General features: G+C 41.7%; 1 protein-coding gene across 1 annotated transcript in view; it reads right to left on the bottom strand.

The window, feature by feature from the left end:
- SVEP1 (sushi, von Willebrand factor type A, EGF and pentraxin domain containing 1) overlaps window positions 1–16386 on the bottom strand; it is a 181410-nt gene extending 165024 nt beyond the window's left edge. The window contains exon 1 of the mRNA XM_066256551.1: window positions 15090–16386. Within this exon, the coding sequence (XP_066112648.1) occupies window positions 15090–15629 (540 nt within the window). The 5' untranslated portion in view covers window positions 15630–16386. The remainder of the gene's footprint in view (window positions 1–15089) is intronic.
- Window positions 16387–17388: the final 1002 nt, after the last annotated feature.

The raw sequence follows: 17388 nt of genomic DNA, 5'->3' as shown, positions 1-17388 counted from the left end.
TAGGGTTTTTTCTTACTTGAAGAAACTACTTAAATACTTATATAGAATACTTTTTTTCCTTTTGTGAAATGAGATGGCATCTGGAAAAACAAGAAATATTATGGGAGCACTGAGCATCCCAGATTAAGATAAACTGGATTAAGATGGAAGATCAAGTTTGGTACTGAGGTTTGGCACATAAATGAACAAATTTAAGTTTATGTTATCTGTTGAGATACAAATTAGATGTACCCGGCACTAGAAAAGTTGATTTTGCTCGAGTCATATTTTTATTTTAATAACGGCTGTGAGGCTGATACTGACATTGGATTAGAGGAGTCTAAGAATTCAGAAACTAGATAAATGAGATGACGGGGCAGATGTATTGCAAATAGAAGCTCTGATCTCCTACTGCTTCAGTGGCTTAGTGTCTGCAATAACGGGTAAATACACCGTTAAGGTACTTGAGGTGGACGATCTAGCAGATGTAATTATACTTCATAAAATGGCATTCTGAGAGGTAATTCCCCAGACTGATTGGTGACAAAGGGAGTGAGAGATAGGGTGATCACTTAGGATTACCAGGTGCTTTAGAGACTGTCCATTTAAATGACAGTGTCCAAATGTCTTAGTCCTGTGTCTGTTTCATTTGGCCTTATGCTTGGTCATCCACATACCCAAGTGACCCTCATGGCTGCCCTCTGTGCTGCATGTCTTTTTACTGAACTTCGTGGGCGAGTATGTATCAGTGGGTGTTATATCTACTAGATCTTCTGACAATATTTCATGGTGGTTGAGAATTTAGACTTTGGCCCAGGCTGTCTGGATTTGAATTCTAGTACCTTGATTTTACCAGCTGTGTAACTTTGGTCAAGTTATCTATAGTCTTTATGCCTCAGTTTCCTCATCTGTACTTTGGGGATAATAACAATGACCTAACTAAGTAGGTTTTTCTGTTGCAAGGATTTAATGCATTCATTTAGGGAAAATGCTTAGAGTGGGACCTGACAAGGAGTAATTACTAATTTACCACCATCATGATTAGTAAAAAGAACTTTTAACATGTTGCTAGAATATGACTGTCAAGTGGGTAAACCAATTACAACAAAACTAACATTTCAGTTTGGGCTGTGAATGAAAATAAGTCATCATCTTTATGGAGGCTGACAAGATGGGACAGGGGATTAGGGAAATTTATAACTCTACAACCAATAACCACACAACTCCGAGCCAAGAAGGGAATGCTAATGTCCTGGGCAGAGGAACGGAACAATAGCTCCTGGAACCTGTGCTGTTATGAGGATAACATTACAGGAGGGGTTAAAGGGGCAGCGCTGACAGTAACACGGAGATGGAACATTATTCAAAACAGATGTTTGCAGATTCCCTCTGAACGCACTGGATACAGTTCTCCTCAGAGGTGGGGGTTTGTTTCCTTGACCAGATTTAGGAGAGAAAAAGGTAGGGATTCACACCTGTCTGAGATTCTACTGAACATTTTATATCACTCCCATGAAAAAGCAGCCTGAAGGGTGAATTACTATTCATCCCTACTATAATCTATTGTTTAAAAAGTCAAGTATTCACTGAATCTTCTTCTGAGAAGATGTTATAATAGTCCTTGTTTTAGTTAGTAATTAGAGGAGCATAATGTTATTCTTGATATAGTAAAATAAAAACACTAAATATATTAAATATATCTTTTCAAGAACTCTAGCCTGACCAGGCGGTGGCGCAGTGGATAGAGTTTGGGACTGGGATGTGGAGGACCCAGGTTCAAAACCCCTAGGTTGCTGGCTTGAGAACAGGCTCACTAGCTTGAGCCCAAAGTTGCTGGCTTCAGCAAGGGGTCACTCGGTCTGCTGTAGCCCCCCAGTCAAGGCACATATGAGAAAGCAATCAGTGAACAACTAAGGTGCTGCAACAAAAAATCGATGCTTCTCATCTCTCTCCCTTCTGGTCTGTCTGTCCTATCTGTCCCTCTCTCTATTTCTCTGTCTCTGTCACACACACACACACACACACACACACACACACACACACGAACTCTAAAGTTATATTGGATATCATTTTCTAGGTCTTGTAGCAAACAGAAAGTCAAATAAGATTTGATCTCTGTCCTCAACAAGTAGAGGGGCGTGAACATCACCTAAACAACAATTGCTACAGAAGAGCTATGGACCATATTTTCATATAATTTCCTTATCTGATTAAATATTTCTCTATAATATTACCCTACACTTTGGGAAAAAATCAAATCCATAAATACAGATTACTCTGCAAAATTTCTGAAAGAACTCTACTGCTGGGACTTTGGCTACTTCTGCCTACTAAATTCTGATATCGGGTCTTATGCCTTGAAACCATAAATGAAAAAGGAAACTTCAAAAGAGCAAAAAGCAAAAGGAAATAGGGGAAAAGTCACTGGTGCTCTCTGCGTCTGTGGGCTATGCGGCGCTGGCCCATGCGTGTGTTCTTTGGAGGACCTGGCATCTCTCTTGGATCCCATGTCCAGTGTACACCTATCGCTTCTCACTACCAGAGTTGTTCTGGCTAGTGGGTGATACAGATACCTCTGGCTATTTCCACTTGCAGGGTTGGTGAGAGAGACTGAGAACTGATGCCCTCTGGGGAGAACTCTCAACAGTGACTGATGGGAGTTTGTCTCGAAATAATCCCCAATCCCTGTCTGCTGTGATCATCCTAAAGCTTGAATTCTACTCTGGTTCCTCTGGTTCCCTGTCCTCCCCACGGGGATTAACACCAGTTACCTTTTCTGCTATTGGTTCCCCTCCTTATCTCATGTCTCCACTGTCCTATCAATGTTTACTAGGATAACCTCCCAAATTAGCTACTTATACCTGAATCCTCCTCTCAGGTCCTGCTTCTGGCAGAACCCACGCTGAGACACTGGCTTCATCTCTGGCTGGTTTTGTCTCCACTGAATAGGAATAGAGGCTTCTGCTCAAGTACACTGTGATGCAGTCTAGACATAGCTGGTCTCCCCATCACTTAGCTGCTGGCAGGGAAAAGCGCTCCTGGAGGCTCAGGAGGGATGTGCCTTTCAGGGTGAACACTAATCTCCCCAGAGATCCCGATGTCTGCTCTGTTTCCCCATCTCTGTCTCCTGTCCCCCCAGACATCTGTGGGTAGAGGCTAGAGGAGGGTGCTGGGTGGGAGTGTGGGGTTGATGGTCAGGCCTGTAATTCAGTGACCGTGACCTCTGAGGAAAAGCACAATCTCATCTCGGTGATTGGTAGTTCTCGTCAAAATGTTCACTGCTCAGTGCTACTCAATTTAAGCCATGGGTCCTGGTGCCAAATCTAGGATAACAAAGCAAGTCTCACATAACATCCTATTGCAGATAAGTGTTTAGAATGCAGATCTTTATTCCTGATTAGACACAATCAGCCTAAACTTTGGTATCTTTATTGCTAGGAAATTCCAACAATAACTGCCTGAAATCATCACTTTTGGAGCAATGGTTAAAAGCCAACTGTGCATATTTTGTAGGAAATTGTGACTAAAACGAGAGAAATCTTGGCTGGAAACGGTACTGTGAAAAACACAAATAAACACATAAAAATTGCTTAATTTCTTTTACTAACAGTATTGGGTTTATCTGGAAAGGTAAAGCCTAGAAAAATAAGATTAAATTGTCTTATTTGCAGATATGAGTCAATTGATTTGCATCAAAATGTGAGCGAAGCTGAAAGAGATGCTGTTGTGAAATCACACTATCAAACAGCACATCTGAATGCGGCTGAACCCTCCCCGTCAACAACTGCGGGCAAAGAGACTGCCTTTTACCGCCCCAGACAGAAATCACGCTGAAAAATGAACCTTGAATGCTGGCGAAGAATTAATTGTAGAAAGGGATTCTTTGAGGCAGTTGTTTCATTTACATGTGATAACAGTGGGTTAGAGAACATCTCTGTTTCCCAAGAATGTTCTGTGATGAGTACTACCAGGGAGAGTGAGAGACTGACGAAGCAAGGGGTTGGGGTCACTCTCTGTGACAAGCCAAAAAACCCTATGGTCTCCTGTCTTCTCGGCAAGGCGATGGAGTCAGTTATTTCCACCGTCAGCAGCCTCAGCACCGGCTTTGTCTTGTCTTGGCTGCTGTCTGGGCTCCTCTCCGCAGTAAATACCCACAGGTAGCCAGGTAAGCAGTGAAACAACCACTCTCATCTGTGTGCAGTTTTTTTTTTTTTTTTTTCTGAAGCTGGAAACAGGGAGAGACAGTCAGACAGACTCCCGCATGCGCCCGACCGGGATCCACCCGGCACGCCCACCAGGGGCGACGCTCTGCCCACCAGGGGGCGATGCTCTGCCCATCCTGGTCGTCGCCATGTTGCGACCAGAGCCACTCTAGCGCCTGAGGCAGAGGCCACAGAGCCATCCCCAGCGCCCGGGCATCTTTGCTCCAATGGAGCCTTGGCTGCGGGAGGGGAAGAGAGAGACAGAGAGGAAAGCGTGGCGGAGGGGTGGAGAAGCAAATGGGCGCTTCTCCTGTGTGCCCTGTCCGGGAATCGAACCCGGGTCCTCCGCACGCTAGGCCGACGCTCTACCGCTGAGCCAACCGGCCAGGGCCAGCTTTTTTTTTTTTTTATGTGACTCTGCAGTCTCAAGTCCCAGTGTGACACAGGAGAGAGGCAGGGGGACAGCTGGGGTGAGCACCACAGTCTGGACGGTCAGTCCTTTCAACCGGGCACAATTTTCTAGTTCTTGAAGGACTCAATGCTATGGTACTTGGCATTTACCAAAAAAAGATCAAAATTGTTTCATTTGAATTTCCTGATAATAAACTAAAGCCTCACTGTATTTCCTAAAGCAGAGCGGTATTGTGGAAAAGAATACAAAAGTTCCCATGAATATTTAAGATAAAACCTGAGACATAAAAAGACTGTCATACCGTCATACCGGAGATCAGTCACTTGGGGCAGTTCCTCCAGATGCCCCAAAGATGTGTCTTCAATCAGCTGTGCCCAGGTAGACATTAATGTTTTACTTCCTAGTAAGCGATACATGTTCATTATAACTAATTTTTCAAATGCAAAAGAAACGGATATGTTAAATATGTAAATAGACTACTTGTAAATAACTGCTGTTAATATTTTGAAAATTTTCTTTTCAGTTTCTTTTGAGTCATATTGTTTATGAAACTGTGGAATTCTATGGAAACAGTTTCACATACTGATATAAACATACAGAGAGTTCCAACTCATTTAATAAGATATTTGGGCAATTTACTATGTCACTAAATAGTTGGGGTTTTTTCACTATTTTTTTTTCACTAGTATGTCACTAAATAGTTTTTAAAATATGATTTTATTGGCTGCTATATACTTCAGTATAGATATATTTTTATTTTATTAAAGTTGGAACTTGTGGTTGCTGTCTGTAGATTATGTGTGGAGTTACCTCCTGGTCCCCCTACAGCCTCTGCCCCCCCTACACTTCCTTTTCTCATTCTCCCATGCAGGGGAGGACTTCCCCAGCCCTTCCTCCCCTTCCCTCTGGCCTCAGGCTGCCCAGAATAGCCTGAGTTTTACATAGTTAGGCTCTATGTATCCAGCATTGCCTGCTGGGAAAGCAAGTCACTCTAATTCAGAGATTCAGTAGTAAGACACCATGCAATAAAAGCCACATTCTCTGTTACCAATATCATCTTTGAAATTTTCTTAAATCTGTATTTTGCATTAGCAACCAGTATATCCTATAACCAGGTATGGCAGGATGGGAATTATAGAACAAAGGCAATTAGGAGCATTTCAGGAGGAATTAAGAAAAAAGTGTGTTGAACTCATATACCTCAAAATATATTTTATATACTCTAGCAATAACTTACAATTGAAAAATATGCAACTTGGACTTTGCTTCATTAACTACTAAGTAAATTAACTTTACTTAGTAAATGACTCAATCATGTCTTAAGTCCTGCTAAAAACTTTCTTTAAAATGTTTCCATCTTACTGGATATTACTATTTTTCCTTAATTTTGAATGACATCTATCACGTGAAATAAAGTAGGCTGTCACTAATTCAACAGCTATAGCAATTCTAAGCTACCCTTAAGTTCATCGCTTCCATATGCACTTGAGCTATGAGAGAAACCTGCTCTGAATTTGCAAAATCTCCATTTCTTAACTCGTTACACAAGCAAAACAGCAACTGCTTGAAAGGTCTCATGAGAAACACAGATAGCAAAGAAGACAATTCCTTCTAAACCTTCCATAAAGATTGATAAGAAAATGCATGTACTAGTGTGTTACGGATTTCATTTTCTCCCACTATCATTCATTCCAAGGAAAGTACCGTAACAACATACTTGCTGGGCAACAGCTCTCACAGAGCCTTCCTGTCCACAACTGGCCTCCAGCCCTTGAGCAGGTTACTGCGAATAAGCAGACTCTAGGCCAAAAACCCATTCTTCATATGGCCTGGGGAGAGTTAGAGAACAATCTTAAAAATCTATGAGAAAGACAAGAGACAGTAGGGAACAGGAAATTCCTTCTACTGCAGAGGTCCTTTAACTTGACAGCTTACTCAGGAAAAGCCAAAGAACCAGGTTCTTCTGAGAAATGTTTGTGTGGGCTTGTTTGATTAAAATATTGATTTTATTTTGTAGTACCTGTTTTCCCCTACCACTCTCAGGATACTCTTTTATTCCGGAGCGAATGCTGTGTTATTTAAAAGCTTCTGGCTGCTGGGAAACTAACCGAGAAAGTTTCTGTGGCCAAGTTGAAACGGACTGCTCTGGAACTGTGATGGGTTTTACTAAAGCAGTGTAATCTGGCACAAGGACTAAGGTATTTTTTAGTTAGGTAAGGTCTGACCCTTCCATCTTGAGCTGGCCCAAGCCAGTGTCTGTTCTGGAAGAAATGAAATGGGATTGCCAGGCACTTCCTTGGTTCAACAGACGCTCTTCTTGACACACTGGATGGCAGAGACCCTTCCTCGCTTCCTCAGTATCTACCCTTTTCTTTCTTTTTAGCAATAAAGCTCCAGTAAGCTAACGGTGGGCATGAGACCAAGTTTCCCCCAATGAGATCTACGTGGAAGTATTGTGTGATTGCTAGATAGTATCCCTAAAGAGAGATGTGATTGTCATCGTCCTTCCCTCCTTCCTGGGGTCTAGAATAAACCTTGATGGCAGGAGTCGCAAAAGCCCTCTTAGACCATGAGGTGACCTGGCGATGACAGAGAAGAGAGCTGAAAGGAGAAAATCTGGGTCCCTGAAGACATCACGAAGCTGCCACATTGGCTCTGAATTTTCTACTCAAGACTTACTTTGAGAGAGAAATAAATATTTATTGTGTTTAAGTCAGTAGTATTTTAGATTTTTCTATGACATCCAGCTAAACATAATGCTAGCTAGTTCACTGGGTTAGAAAGAAGTTCAGAAGACAAACTAGAAGGAATTATACCATACCAAGCTCTGCCAAGGATTGGTACATGCTAGACTATAGAATAGCAATCAGGGACCACATAATGAAGTTCCAAGTGCCAGGTGAGGACTTGATGAATTGAGAAAAATCACATCCAGGACTGCTATGCATTTCAATTTATGGAGTAAGCCAACAACTCAGATTTTTTTAAAAAATGGTATCTCCTGATGTTAAAATGTCCAACATAATTTAAAAACATATTGACTATACATATATATATATTTCAAAACATATACACACACATATATATATCAAACATATATACATACACACATGTATACATTCATACATTGAGAGCCAACTAAAATGCACCCAGGGACCCAGGGTATAAAAATGGCCCTAAAACCATGTTTTTTGCCTTCCCCATTAGACTCTTTGGCTTATATCTTAGGTAACACTTTGCAGCTCTGGAAATGGAATCCCTCACTTCTCCCTGGCTTTTGATACAACTGAACACAAGGAGATAACACAGTGAAGATTGGGTGGAGATGGCAAATGAAGGAAGGGGAGAAGAAAGGCCAGCTGACAAGTCAGAAGACTGGATTGACTCTATCTTTGGCATTTACTCAGCTCTGGGATGAGCATTTAGTTATCTAACCTCTTCTAGTATCTATGCCTTTTCTGTAAAACCGATGCTGTGAAATCATGATATGAAAGTGCTTTGGACATTACAAAGCTCTTCACAAATTAAAGGTATTCCTGGCCAAGAATAGACACACTGAGTAATTCTATGATGTGGTCCCTGTAAAGAGAAATTTTCTTTGAGCACATTTGTATCACAAGGACATTGGGGCGACTTTTTCTGTCCTTTGACCACAGCAGGGAAGTAGGACAGAGCAGTCTGCCCTCTCTCTGTGTCTAAGCATCACAGTCTTTGACCAAGAACTCTCATGATGCATTTCAGCCCAGTGTAAGATACTGGCAGCCAACAGTAGTGTCTTTAACTGTAGTAGTCGATGTACATTCTTATCACCTCTCACTGTGTCCTGTATGCTGGGGATAACAAAACTAATAAATAAAATGCATGCAAATGCTAGACTAAGAAGAAATTTGAACTCAGTTTTTTTTTTCTTTTTTTTTGTATTTTTCTGAAGCTGGAAATGGGAGAGACAGTCAGACAGACTCCCGCATGGGCCCGACCGGGATCCACCCCACACGCCCACCAGGGAGCGACGCTCTGCCCACCAGGGGGCGATGCTCTGCCCCTCCGGGGCGTTGCTCTGCTGCGACCAGAGCTACTCTAGCGCCTGGGGCAGAGGCCAAGGAGCCATCCCCAGCGCCCGGGCCATCTTTGCTCCAATGGAGCCTCACTGCGGGAGGGGAAGAGAGAGACAGAGAGGAAGAAGAGGGGGAGGGGTGGAGAAGCAAATGGGCGCTTCTCCTATGTGCCCTGGCCGGGAATCGAACCCGGGTCCCCTGCACGCCAGGTCGACGCTCTACCGCTGAGCCAACCGGCCAGGGCCTGAACTCAGTTTTTGAGAATTATTTGTGTGCTCTCTATCTCCAAATGAGTTTCAGAACCATTTTTTCCTGGGAAATATATACTGCTCACAAAAATTAGGGGGTATTTCAAAATTAATATGAGTGATAAAAAAAAGAAGCATTTGATTTTTTTATTAAACGAGAACATCAGGAAAGTAAACGACAAGTCAAAGAAAGTTGTTATATTATGCAAATGAGATGCAAATTAAACTTTTATTTCATTGGTGAAAATGCACTATAGAAAAGGCTGAAAGTATTGGAGTATCTGCATGTTTCCTGATCCCCTAATTTTTGTGAGCGGTGTATATGAGGTCTGGATCTATTTAATGCACCAATCATTTGTTCATGCAGTCATTCATTTGTTCATTCACACTTCTAAAGTTCTGATGGGGTTACAAAAGAAGTTTCTACACAAAACCAAAGCAATATGAGAACTGTTTAAAAGTTGAAGAAGCACAAAAGAGAGATTGTTTCTAGAGGGTACATTTAAAAATATATCTTTTCAGCATCAACACAACAAAACAAAGCAAAACTAAACATAGCTTCCACAACAGTGAGCAACTCTTGACATCTGAATCACGCTCTGAGTTTGGAAGCGCAGAATCCGCTGCGGACTGTATAGCTCCCGCAACCCTGTCCTATAAGAAAGGAGAACCCAGACTTTCCTTCTTCCTTCAACCTTTGGGCCATCCAAAAGGCCACTGCGAAGGCTATTATTAGTTTATTGTGTAAAAACAAAATGGCCCTAATTTTATTCACCAGGGTTTTAATCTAGTGAAATCTCATACATTTTGATGTCTTATCTTTTTATTTTATTTATTCATTTTTAGAGGGGGGAGAGAGAGGGAGAGAGAGAGAGAGAGAAGAGAGAGAGACAGAGAGAGAGAAGGGGGGAGGAGCAGGAAGCATCAACTCCCATATGTGCCTTGACCAGGCAAGCCCAGGGTTTCGAACCGGCGACCTCAGCATTTCCAGGTCAACGCTTTATTCACTGCGCCACCACAGGTCAGGCTTGATGTCTTATTAAAAACCTTAAAGGAGATACTTTATCCCCAGGAAACTATGAAAGCAGATTACTCTCCAGGTAAAGGTGTGAACATGAACCATTGTGGACATATACAATGGTGCTCTTTCCCTGCCACTTGGGAGAGCTCTTGCCCATCTATTACCAGTCTTCTGGCCATCTCTAGCTAAGACTTTTGGCGAGACAGTATATTCCCCACCAGAGGATCATATTTCTGGAACTCTGGAACAATGAAAAAAGTAGAATTCTTTTTTTTCAAAGGAAGCTTCATACTTTGTTTGTTTAACGGATATTTAGCCAGAGTGAAATTGAAGTGAGGGGCTCCGATTTTATTTTGACGTGATGGAGAGTTTTGCAGTCATAGTGGGCCCAATCTAAAACATGCTGTTAGGAAAGGCAATTTATAAATTGATGGTGGGAGAAAAACCAGGAAGAAAGGTCATTACAAAACACTCATTCCCTGGACAGGAAAAGCGGAGGAACTTCCTGTCAATTCTGTAAAAATTTTTCATGAGGTTAAATTCTGGGTGCTAAATCTTTCCCCTGTTCTACTGATTTTTGTCTCTGGACAAATCTGTGCTGACTATGGACTTGGCTCTATTAATCTTTGCACCCTTAGGTGAGTGCTGGGGGTAGTGACTAAAATGGAAAGGTCTACACTGCAGCTTATTTATTCAAATAAAGTGTGATAATAGTGTCCACACATAAACTCCCCATCAAGTTGTACAATTCTGAAACACTATATAAAAAAAATAAAACCTCACAGTTATCCTTTTTCTGTTTTTCATCTGTCATATGTGCTGAAAGATAACAGTAAATTTCACATTGGTCAGGGAAATTCTATATCTTGAGATTGTATGTAAGAGGAGTCAGGTGTCTGAATTGTGACGGGCACCATGTACCTGCAAGCATGTGTCTATGGTATCTATGTATATGTTTCTGTGTTTGCATATTTGTCTGCCTGTGCAGACATTCACAGGTAGTTGTGTGGCATTCAATTTCATATGGAAAAGATTTGAAAAACCAATTTTTTTCTGGGGAAAGTAATTAATAACATCAAATATGTCCCTGTGATTTTAAATTTCACATAAAAGCCAGGTCATAATCAGTTCCAATATACTGTATTACTATTCTGCACACACGTGGGAATCTGGTGAACCGCCTCACTGCCATGATACAGGTTTCATATCCAAATCCAAACGACGTAGCTTACCAGTATCAAACTAAGTCTGTGATAAACATGCCTGCCTGATCTCTGCGGAAAAATCCATATTCAAACCTCAACCAATGCCATTTATAAATATTGGCCATCTTCTACCAAAATTTTCCTAGTATATTTTAATTATTTCTAAGATTGTTCAGCAGAGGTTTGGAAAAGGTACAATAAAGACATGTAAGCTTCCAGGTTAGACAGGGATAGAGTCCAGCTAACAGTTTCCTGCATCTTCTCATGACCCAAGCAAAATGAGAAAAGAAAGAACAAAATCAAGGGGAAGTTCAGTTAACACAAACTTTTGAGAAGGCTTCACTTGTGACATCACACATGGATCCAGACTGAAGAAAGGCACTGGGAACCTTGCTGGCGATTCCACCAGGACAGGATGTAGTGTTTGGACGGAGGAAGCGGAAGACAGAGTAGGTCTTGAGACAAGCAGTGTGTACTCGACTCATTACCCATTTAACTATTTTTGGATCAACAGTACTTGGAGGCCCCACAAACCTAGCCAAGCCAAACAGAGAAGCTAGTATATAGCAATTTTTCCCCCGATGCAGAAAGTTTCTTCTCTAATGGAGTGGGCAGTGACATCGAGAAGAAGGCCGGCCATTGGGACTACATGAGCACTTGGAGTGGAAACCAACAGAGAATTGGGTCTACATAACTGAACCCTACCTGGCACAACTACATCAATAAACACAGAGCATCTTTCAGGAATTATTTCAGCTCTTAAAGGTAAAAGTCTTTCAAACCTCACAAGAGACCAAAAATGCACAAATAAAAAAGAAAATTCGATTCAAATGAAAGGCAAGTGAAATACCAAGAAAAAACATTTACCTCATATGTAGCAGCAGATGGTTAGTATCACGGAGATTAAAAGAGCATTTGCAAACCAACAAGAAAAAGAACCACCCTCAAAAGATGGATTATAATTCCAAAGTATTTTAATAAATATTCAAAAAAAAAAAAGAACTCTGTATGGCCAATAATATGTGAAAAAAGTACTCAGACTCACTAATAAAAAATGCAACTTGAAATGGGATTCAAGTTTCCACATATGAAGTTGGGGAGGCGTATTCGAATGGTACTAACCTGTGCTGGCTGCTTCTTAGGTACTGATACTAGGAGTCAATTTGGTGCCAAATTTCTGCTGAGCAACTTGGCATATGTATCAAAACCTTTATAAAACGGACATATTCTTTGGTGCAAGAACACCTACCACTTCAGAAATCTGCATTAAGGAAATTATTAGAGATATGAGAAAAGGTTTAGTCATACTGTTGTTTGTAAAAGTCTACAAATACAATAATCAGTAATTACATGATAAAAATAAAGGCACGTTCTACAGTGGAATTCTGTGTAACTAAGTGATAACGTAGAAGTGTATTTTTTATTATGGAAAGAAGACTGAAAATATGACGGAATAGAAATTCAAGTTACAAAAGAGAATGTGCAGTGCAATTCTTTTTTGAGTAAACATTATTTATGCATGATAGCTATACATGCCCAATAACACACCTGTTCACTAAACAACAGCAAAAATTCAAGAAGGGTATCTACCAAAATATTACAGTGTATTTACAGAAACTTTTTCTGATTATTTTATAAACTTTTAGCTTCAGTAAAATAAAGTATATTTAAAAAGAAAGAAAAAAATGACCTGGAGACTTTAACAATAATCCAGATTCAAAAGATAGTAAAATAAATAAATAAATACATACATACATAAAAATCAATGTTACTATACAAGAACAATTGTTTTAAATTTAATTTGAAAAGATGCTATTCATAATAGCAGTATTGAATAGAATATATTTAGGTCTAAATTTAGAAAATATATGCAGGATTTAATTACTAGAAACACAGTAACTTTACTGTTCATTTATTGATCTATAAATGGCTAGTTATAAGTGGACACGCCATATTTTTTACCTGAAAAGGCTACTATTATAAAATATAAATAACCTCCTACTTAATTCAACATTTCTATACTGAAATTGAAATCTTGGATGGTTTCATTTGGAATATGTGAAAATGAATTAAAAATTCATATTAAGTAATAAATACATGAGTAAATTTTTTTACTAGATGAGAAAAAATAGAGAATTTTCACTACCAGATATTTAAATATACTGTAAAGTTATAATAATGAAATCATATTTGTAAAACTAAAAATAATAGGTAGATAATAGGAATATCCTATTACCCAGGAAAATAAAAAATTAATAGAAACCCAGGAGGAAATCAAACAGCCACAAGAATTTAGAGTATGTTAAAAGGGTCATTCATTTAAATTGGAAAAGGATGAATGGGTATTAAGTAAATGGTGCTTAGACACCTGCTTAACTATGTATTAAAAAGTAAAAAGAGACATTTTTGTCATACTATACACTATAATAAATTCCAGATGACTTAAACTGTTAAATGGAAAACTATTTCTTTGACATGAGAAATGGAAATGCCATTCTAAGAATATAAACAAATATAAGATCTAAAGGACAAAGTTTGATAGATTTAAATACGTAAAATCTCAAATCATCCAACAACACCACAGTGAACCAAAGCGAAAGGCTGTGAAATGGAGAAACATGTCCATCATACACAAAATAGAGTTACCAGTCTCACTATATAAAGAGCTTTTATAAATCATTAAGAAAAAAAAAAGTGCCATCATTGCAAAATGGACAACACTTATGAGCAGGAAAGATACTGCTGCCCAGTATATGTATTGGAAAATGTTCATCCTCAATAAGACTAAAAAATGAATTTGCTAAAATGGTACCTCTATTCACCTACCAAATTGGCAAAGACATTAAAAACAATAGTACATATTATATCAGTCACCATGTAGCAAACTTACTGCTGTGATAGTCTTTTGGTGGGAATGTAAATTTATACAGCCCTCCACAGGAGAACAGACCATCTGTACTAAGAAATTCATAAATGTTCATATCCCTTCATTCAGAAACTTTAGAGAATGTCTTCTCAAAGCAGTAACCAAAGAGATCCAAAAATATGTATTTATTATAACTTAGTTTATAAAAAAAAAACCCCAACTGTGACCAGCAATAGGTGACAGGTAAAATAAATGACACAGGTATCCAATGGAATAGTACAGAACTAATATAGATGTACAATATCTATATTAGATGTATAGTATAATGTAGATCATTTCATGATGTAACACATGAAAAATGTAGGCTACCGCACAGCAAGACACCAATTTGGTTCAAAGAATGCACAGATGTGCACACTGGGCAAATGTTCAACACTATGTAAACAGTGGCTTTTTAAGGGTAATGGAATTATAGTTTTTCTTTTCCTGCTTTCTTTTTCATTATTTCCACAAACACTGGCTTGCTATAGACATTTCTACATGTTCCAAATATTCTTCAACTGAATATGTATTACTTTGTAATCAGAAAAAATTAAATTTTGTAAAAGTCCATCATCTAAAACTGACTTTCTCTACCAGATACTGAAAATCTTGTCAAGGACTCAGATGGCATGCAATGAAATGCGTACTGAAAGCACAAAGTACCTAACAAGAGAATCGGGGAAATGTTCAGGTCACTCCAGGTCTTATCTTTAGAGAGGCTTCGTAAAACACACTCACCTGTTCCAGTCGCTGTTTTTTACAAGTGTGAATGTGGATAGTATCTTAAAGACTTGCTAAGAGGGTCCTCAAAGAGACCACTTAAGGAGCCTAACATCTAGATAAACGTTTAAAATCCACTATCCCATTGGGCCCCCCACAACAATAGGAAGGTGATATGTATGCATGATTTTGTGCATGGGAACACTAGACTTGCGGAGGTTGTGGTTTGACCAAGGTGAAACGCCGGGCTAGAGCTGGGCAGGCGCTGGAGGGTGGGAAGGACCCGGGAGATGGGGAGCGAGGGAGCGAGGGCCGGGGGCCTGAGGGCGGGTGCCTTACCGCGGCTTGCTGGAAGGCGCCCTTGGTGTAGGTGCCGCCGCCGCGGTAGGTGATGGCCGGGATCTCCTGGCTGAGCAGCGCGCACTTGTGCTGGTGCGCGCGGCGGGAGGAGATATAGTCGACGCGCGGCACCACGTTGTTCTTGGACGAGAAGGTCACGATGGCCACGCGTGTGGCTGTGGGCACCACGGGGAAGTCGGACAGCAGCTTGCGGACGAACTTGAGCTCGCTGAGGAAGTTGGCTTGGCCCACGCTGGACGACTCGTCCACCAGAAAGACGAGCTCCAGGCGCTCGCTGAGCTCCCGCAGCCGCCGCACGCGCCGCCGGAACGCCTGGCCCAGCCGCTCCACTCTGCTTTCCGGCGCTTCCTCGCTGGGCGCGGGCGGCGCGGGCGGCGCGGGCAACCTCCCCGGGGCCCCCGGGCCGGCCTCGGGGAAGAGGCGGAAGCTGAAATTACGCGACGGGGACATCTGCTGAAAGGTCGCCCAGCCCGAAACGAGCGCCAGACCCCAGCAACAAAAGGCCAGACGCGGCCACATTGCGCTGGAGACGGAGCGGCCGGCCTGGAGCGCAGGCGGCAGCGGGGCTGGTGGAGGGGCGTGCGCGGCGCGGGGCGCGTGTGCGGGGCGGCGGCCGGGAGCCTCAGCGCCCTTTCATCTGACACTGGGGACACAGTCCAGACTCCTCGGCAGCGCGGGGACTCGGGAGGGACCGGCGCGCGCTCTCTGCGCCCCCCTCCCTCGCCTTTTTCTTCCCTCTCTCCTCCTCCTTTCTCTCCCCGAAGCCTATAAAATGTTTGAAGGAAAGGGGGCAGTGAAGAAAAACCTCGCGCTTCCTCCTCTCCCCACTCGCTGTCTCTCCCGCTCCCGCGGCTCTCTCCTGCCTCTCTCTCTGTCTCTATCTCTGCCTCTATCTCTCTCCTCCCCCTCTCGTTCTTCTCCCGGGATCCAGCCAAAGACTCGGAGATTCCATGACACCAGAACCCCGCGTCTGTCAGGCTGTCAACATTCCCGCAGCAAGCGCACCAGCGCCCAAGTCCTGATTGATCCCATATGTCTGGCCGGAGCTGCAGAGGAATTCACTGGAGATGAATCCAGATACCGAGAGTGCCACAGTAATTGAAAACACTGTGTAGAGGAAAACACACACGGACTGCCCGGGGAATTGAAAGCATCCTTTGAAAACTACTTGCTCACCTTTTGCGTCTCTTTCCCTCTCTTCGATGCTCCAAAGCCTTCACCAAATACGTATTTATTTCGCTTTCCTGGTGGGGATTTCTGGGCCCTGTGGTGTGTGTGAGTGCATAGACTCTTGAGGGCGCCCTCAGATCACACCATATATGGAGTGTATCTGCCCCATAGGGATAATTTGTGGTGGTGCTCCAGTCCTGCGTTTATTTATTGATCCGTTTTTTATTTAACAAATACTTTTGAGTGCCTATTATGCGCCAGAACACTGGGAATAAGAATTGACGTGGATCTTGTCCCCAGGAAATTTACAGGGTAATGAATAGTTAGCCAGATATTACACAAATAATATATATAATCACAGCTGACCATGCTAAGTGCTATGAAAGAGACCTTAGGTAGATGGACTTGACCTTGCAAAAGCCGGGAAGCCTTCTCTGAGACATGAAACTTGTACGGAAATCTGAAGAATGGGTTGGGGTCCCTTTACTCCAGCCCACTCGTGTGCTTGTGTTCTGTGTCAACAGGTAAGACCTGTAGAGGTCTATTTCCTAGACTTTGAATGATACTTGTCACATAGCTACTCTGAAAGAAAAGTTGCACCTGGGAGTGGTTTTTCCAAAGCAAGATCCTGAAGGGGGTGGGGCAAGTGCAAAGAAGGAGCACACTTTGCATAAGGGGTGGAGTCCTTGGTTAAAAGATCCCAGCGAGGAGTCCTGCGTAGATACGCCTCTGCAGTACACCATCTGAACTAAGTCACTTCCAGTTCGTGGCTTCAGTTTTGCATCTATTACACGATGGAATTAAATTATCTCAGTTTCCTGTTTCTAATATCAGATGATATAATTCAATTTTTTAAAAATGAAATACCTTCAATGAGAGAGAGCACAGTATGTTGGTTGAAATGTCAGGGCTCTAGAGTCAAGTTTGCCTGGGATGAAATCTTGGCTCTGTCATTCACCGGTGTATGAACTTGACATCACTTTGCTCATCTATAAAAGGGAGTAATAGTAGTAGTATATTAAGGGTCACTGTGAGGATTGAATATAAAAAAGATAATGTTCTTGGGACTGTGCTTAGAATAAAGCATGTTCTCCATCAATGCTCGTTG

This window comes from Saccopteryx bilineata, chromosome 2 (assembly GCF_036850765.1).
Source record: "Saccopteryx bilineata isolate mSacBil1 chromosome 2, mSacBil1_pri_phased_curated, whole genome shotgun sequence".
NCBI classification, from domain to species: domain Eukaryota; kingdom Metazoa; phylum Chordata; class Mammalia; order Chiroptera; family Emballonuridae; genus Saccopteryx; species Saccopteryx bilineata.
This window is presented reverse-complemented; position numbering and strand designations above follow the sequence as displayed.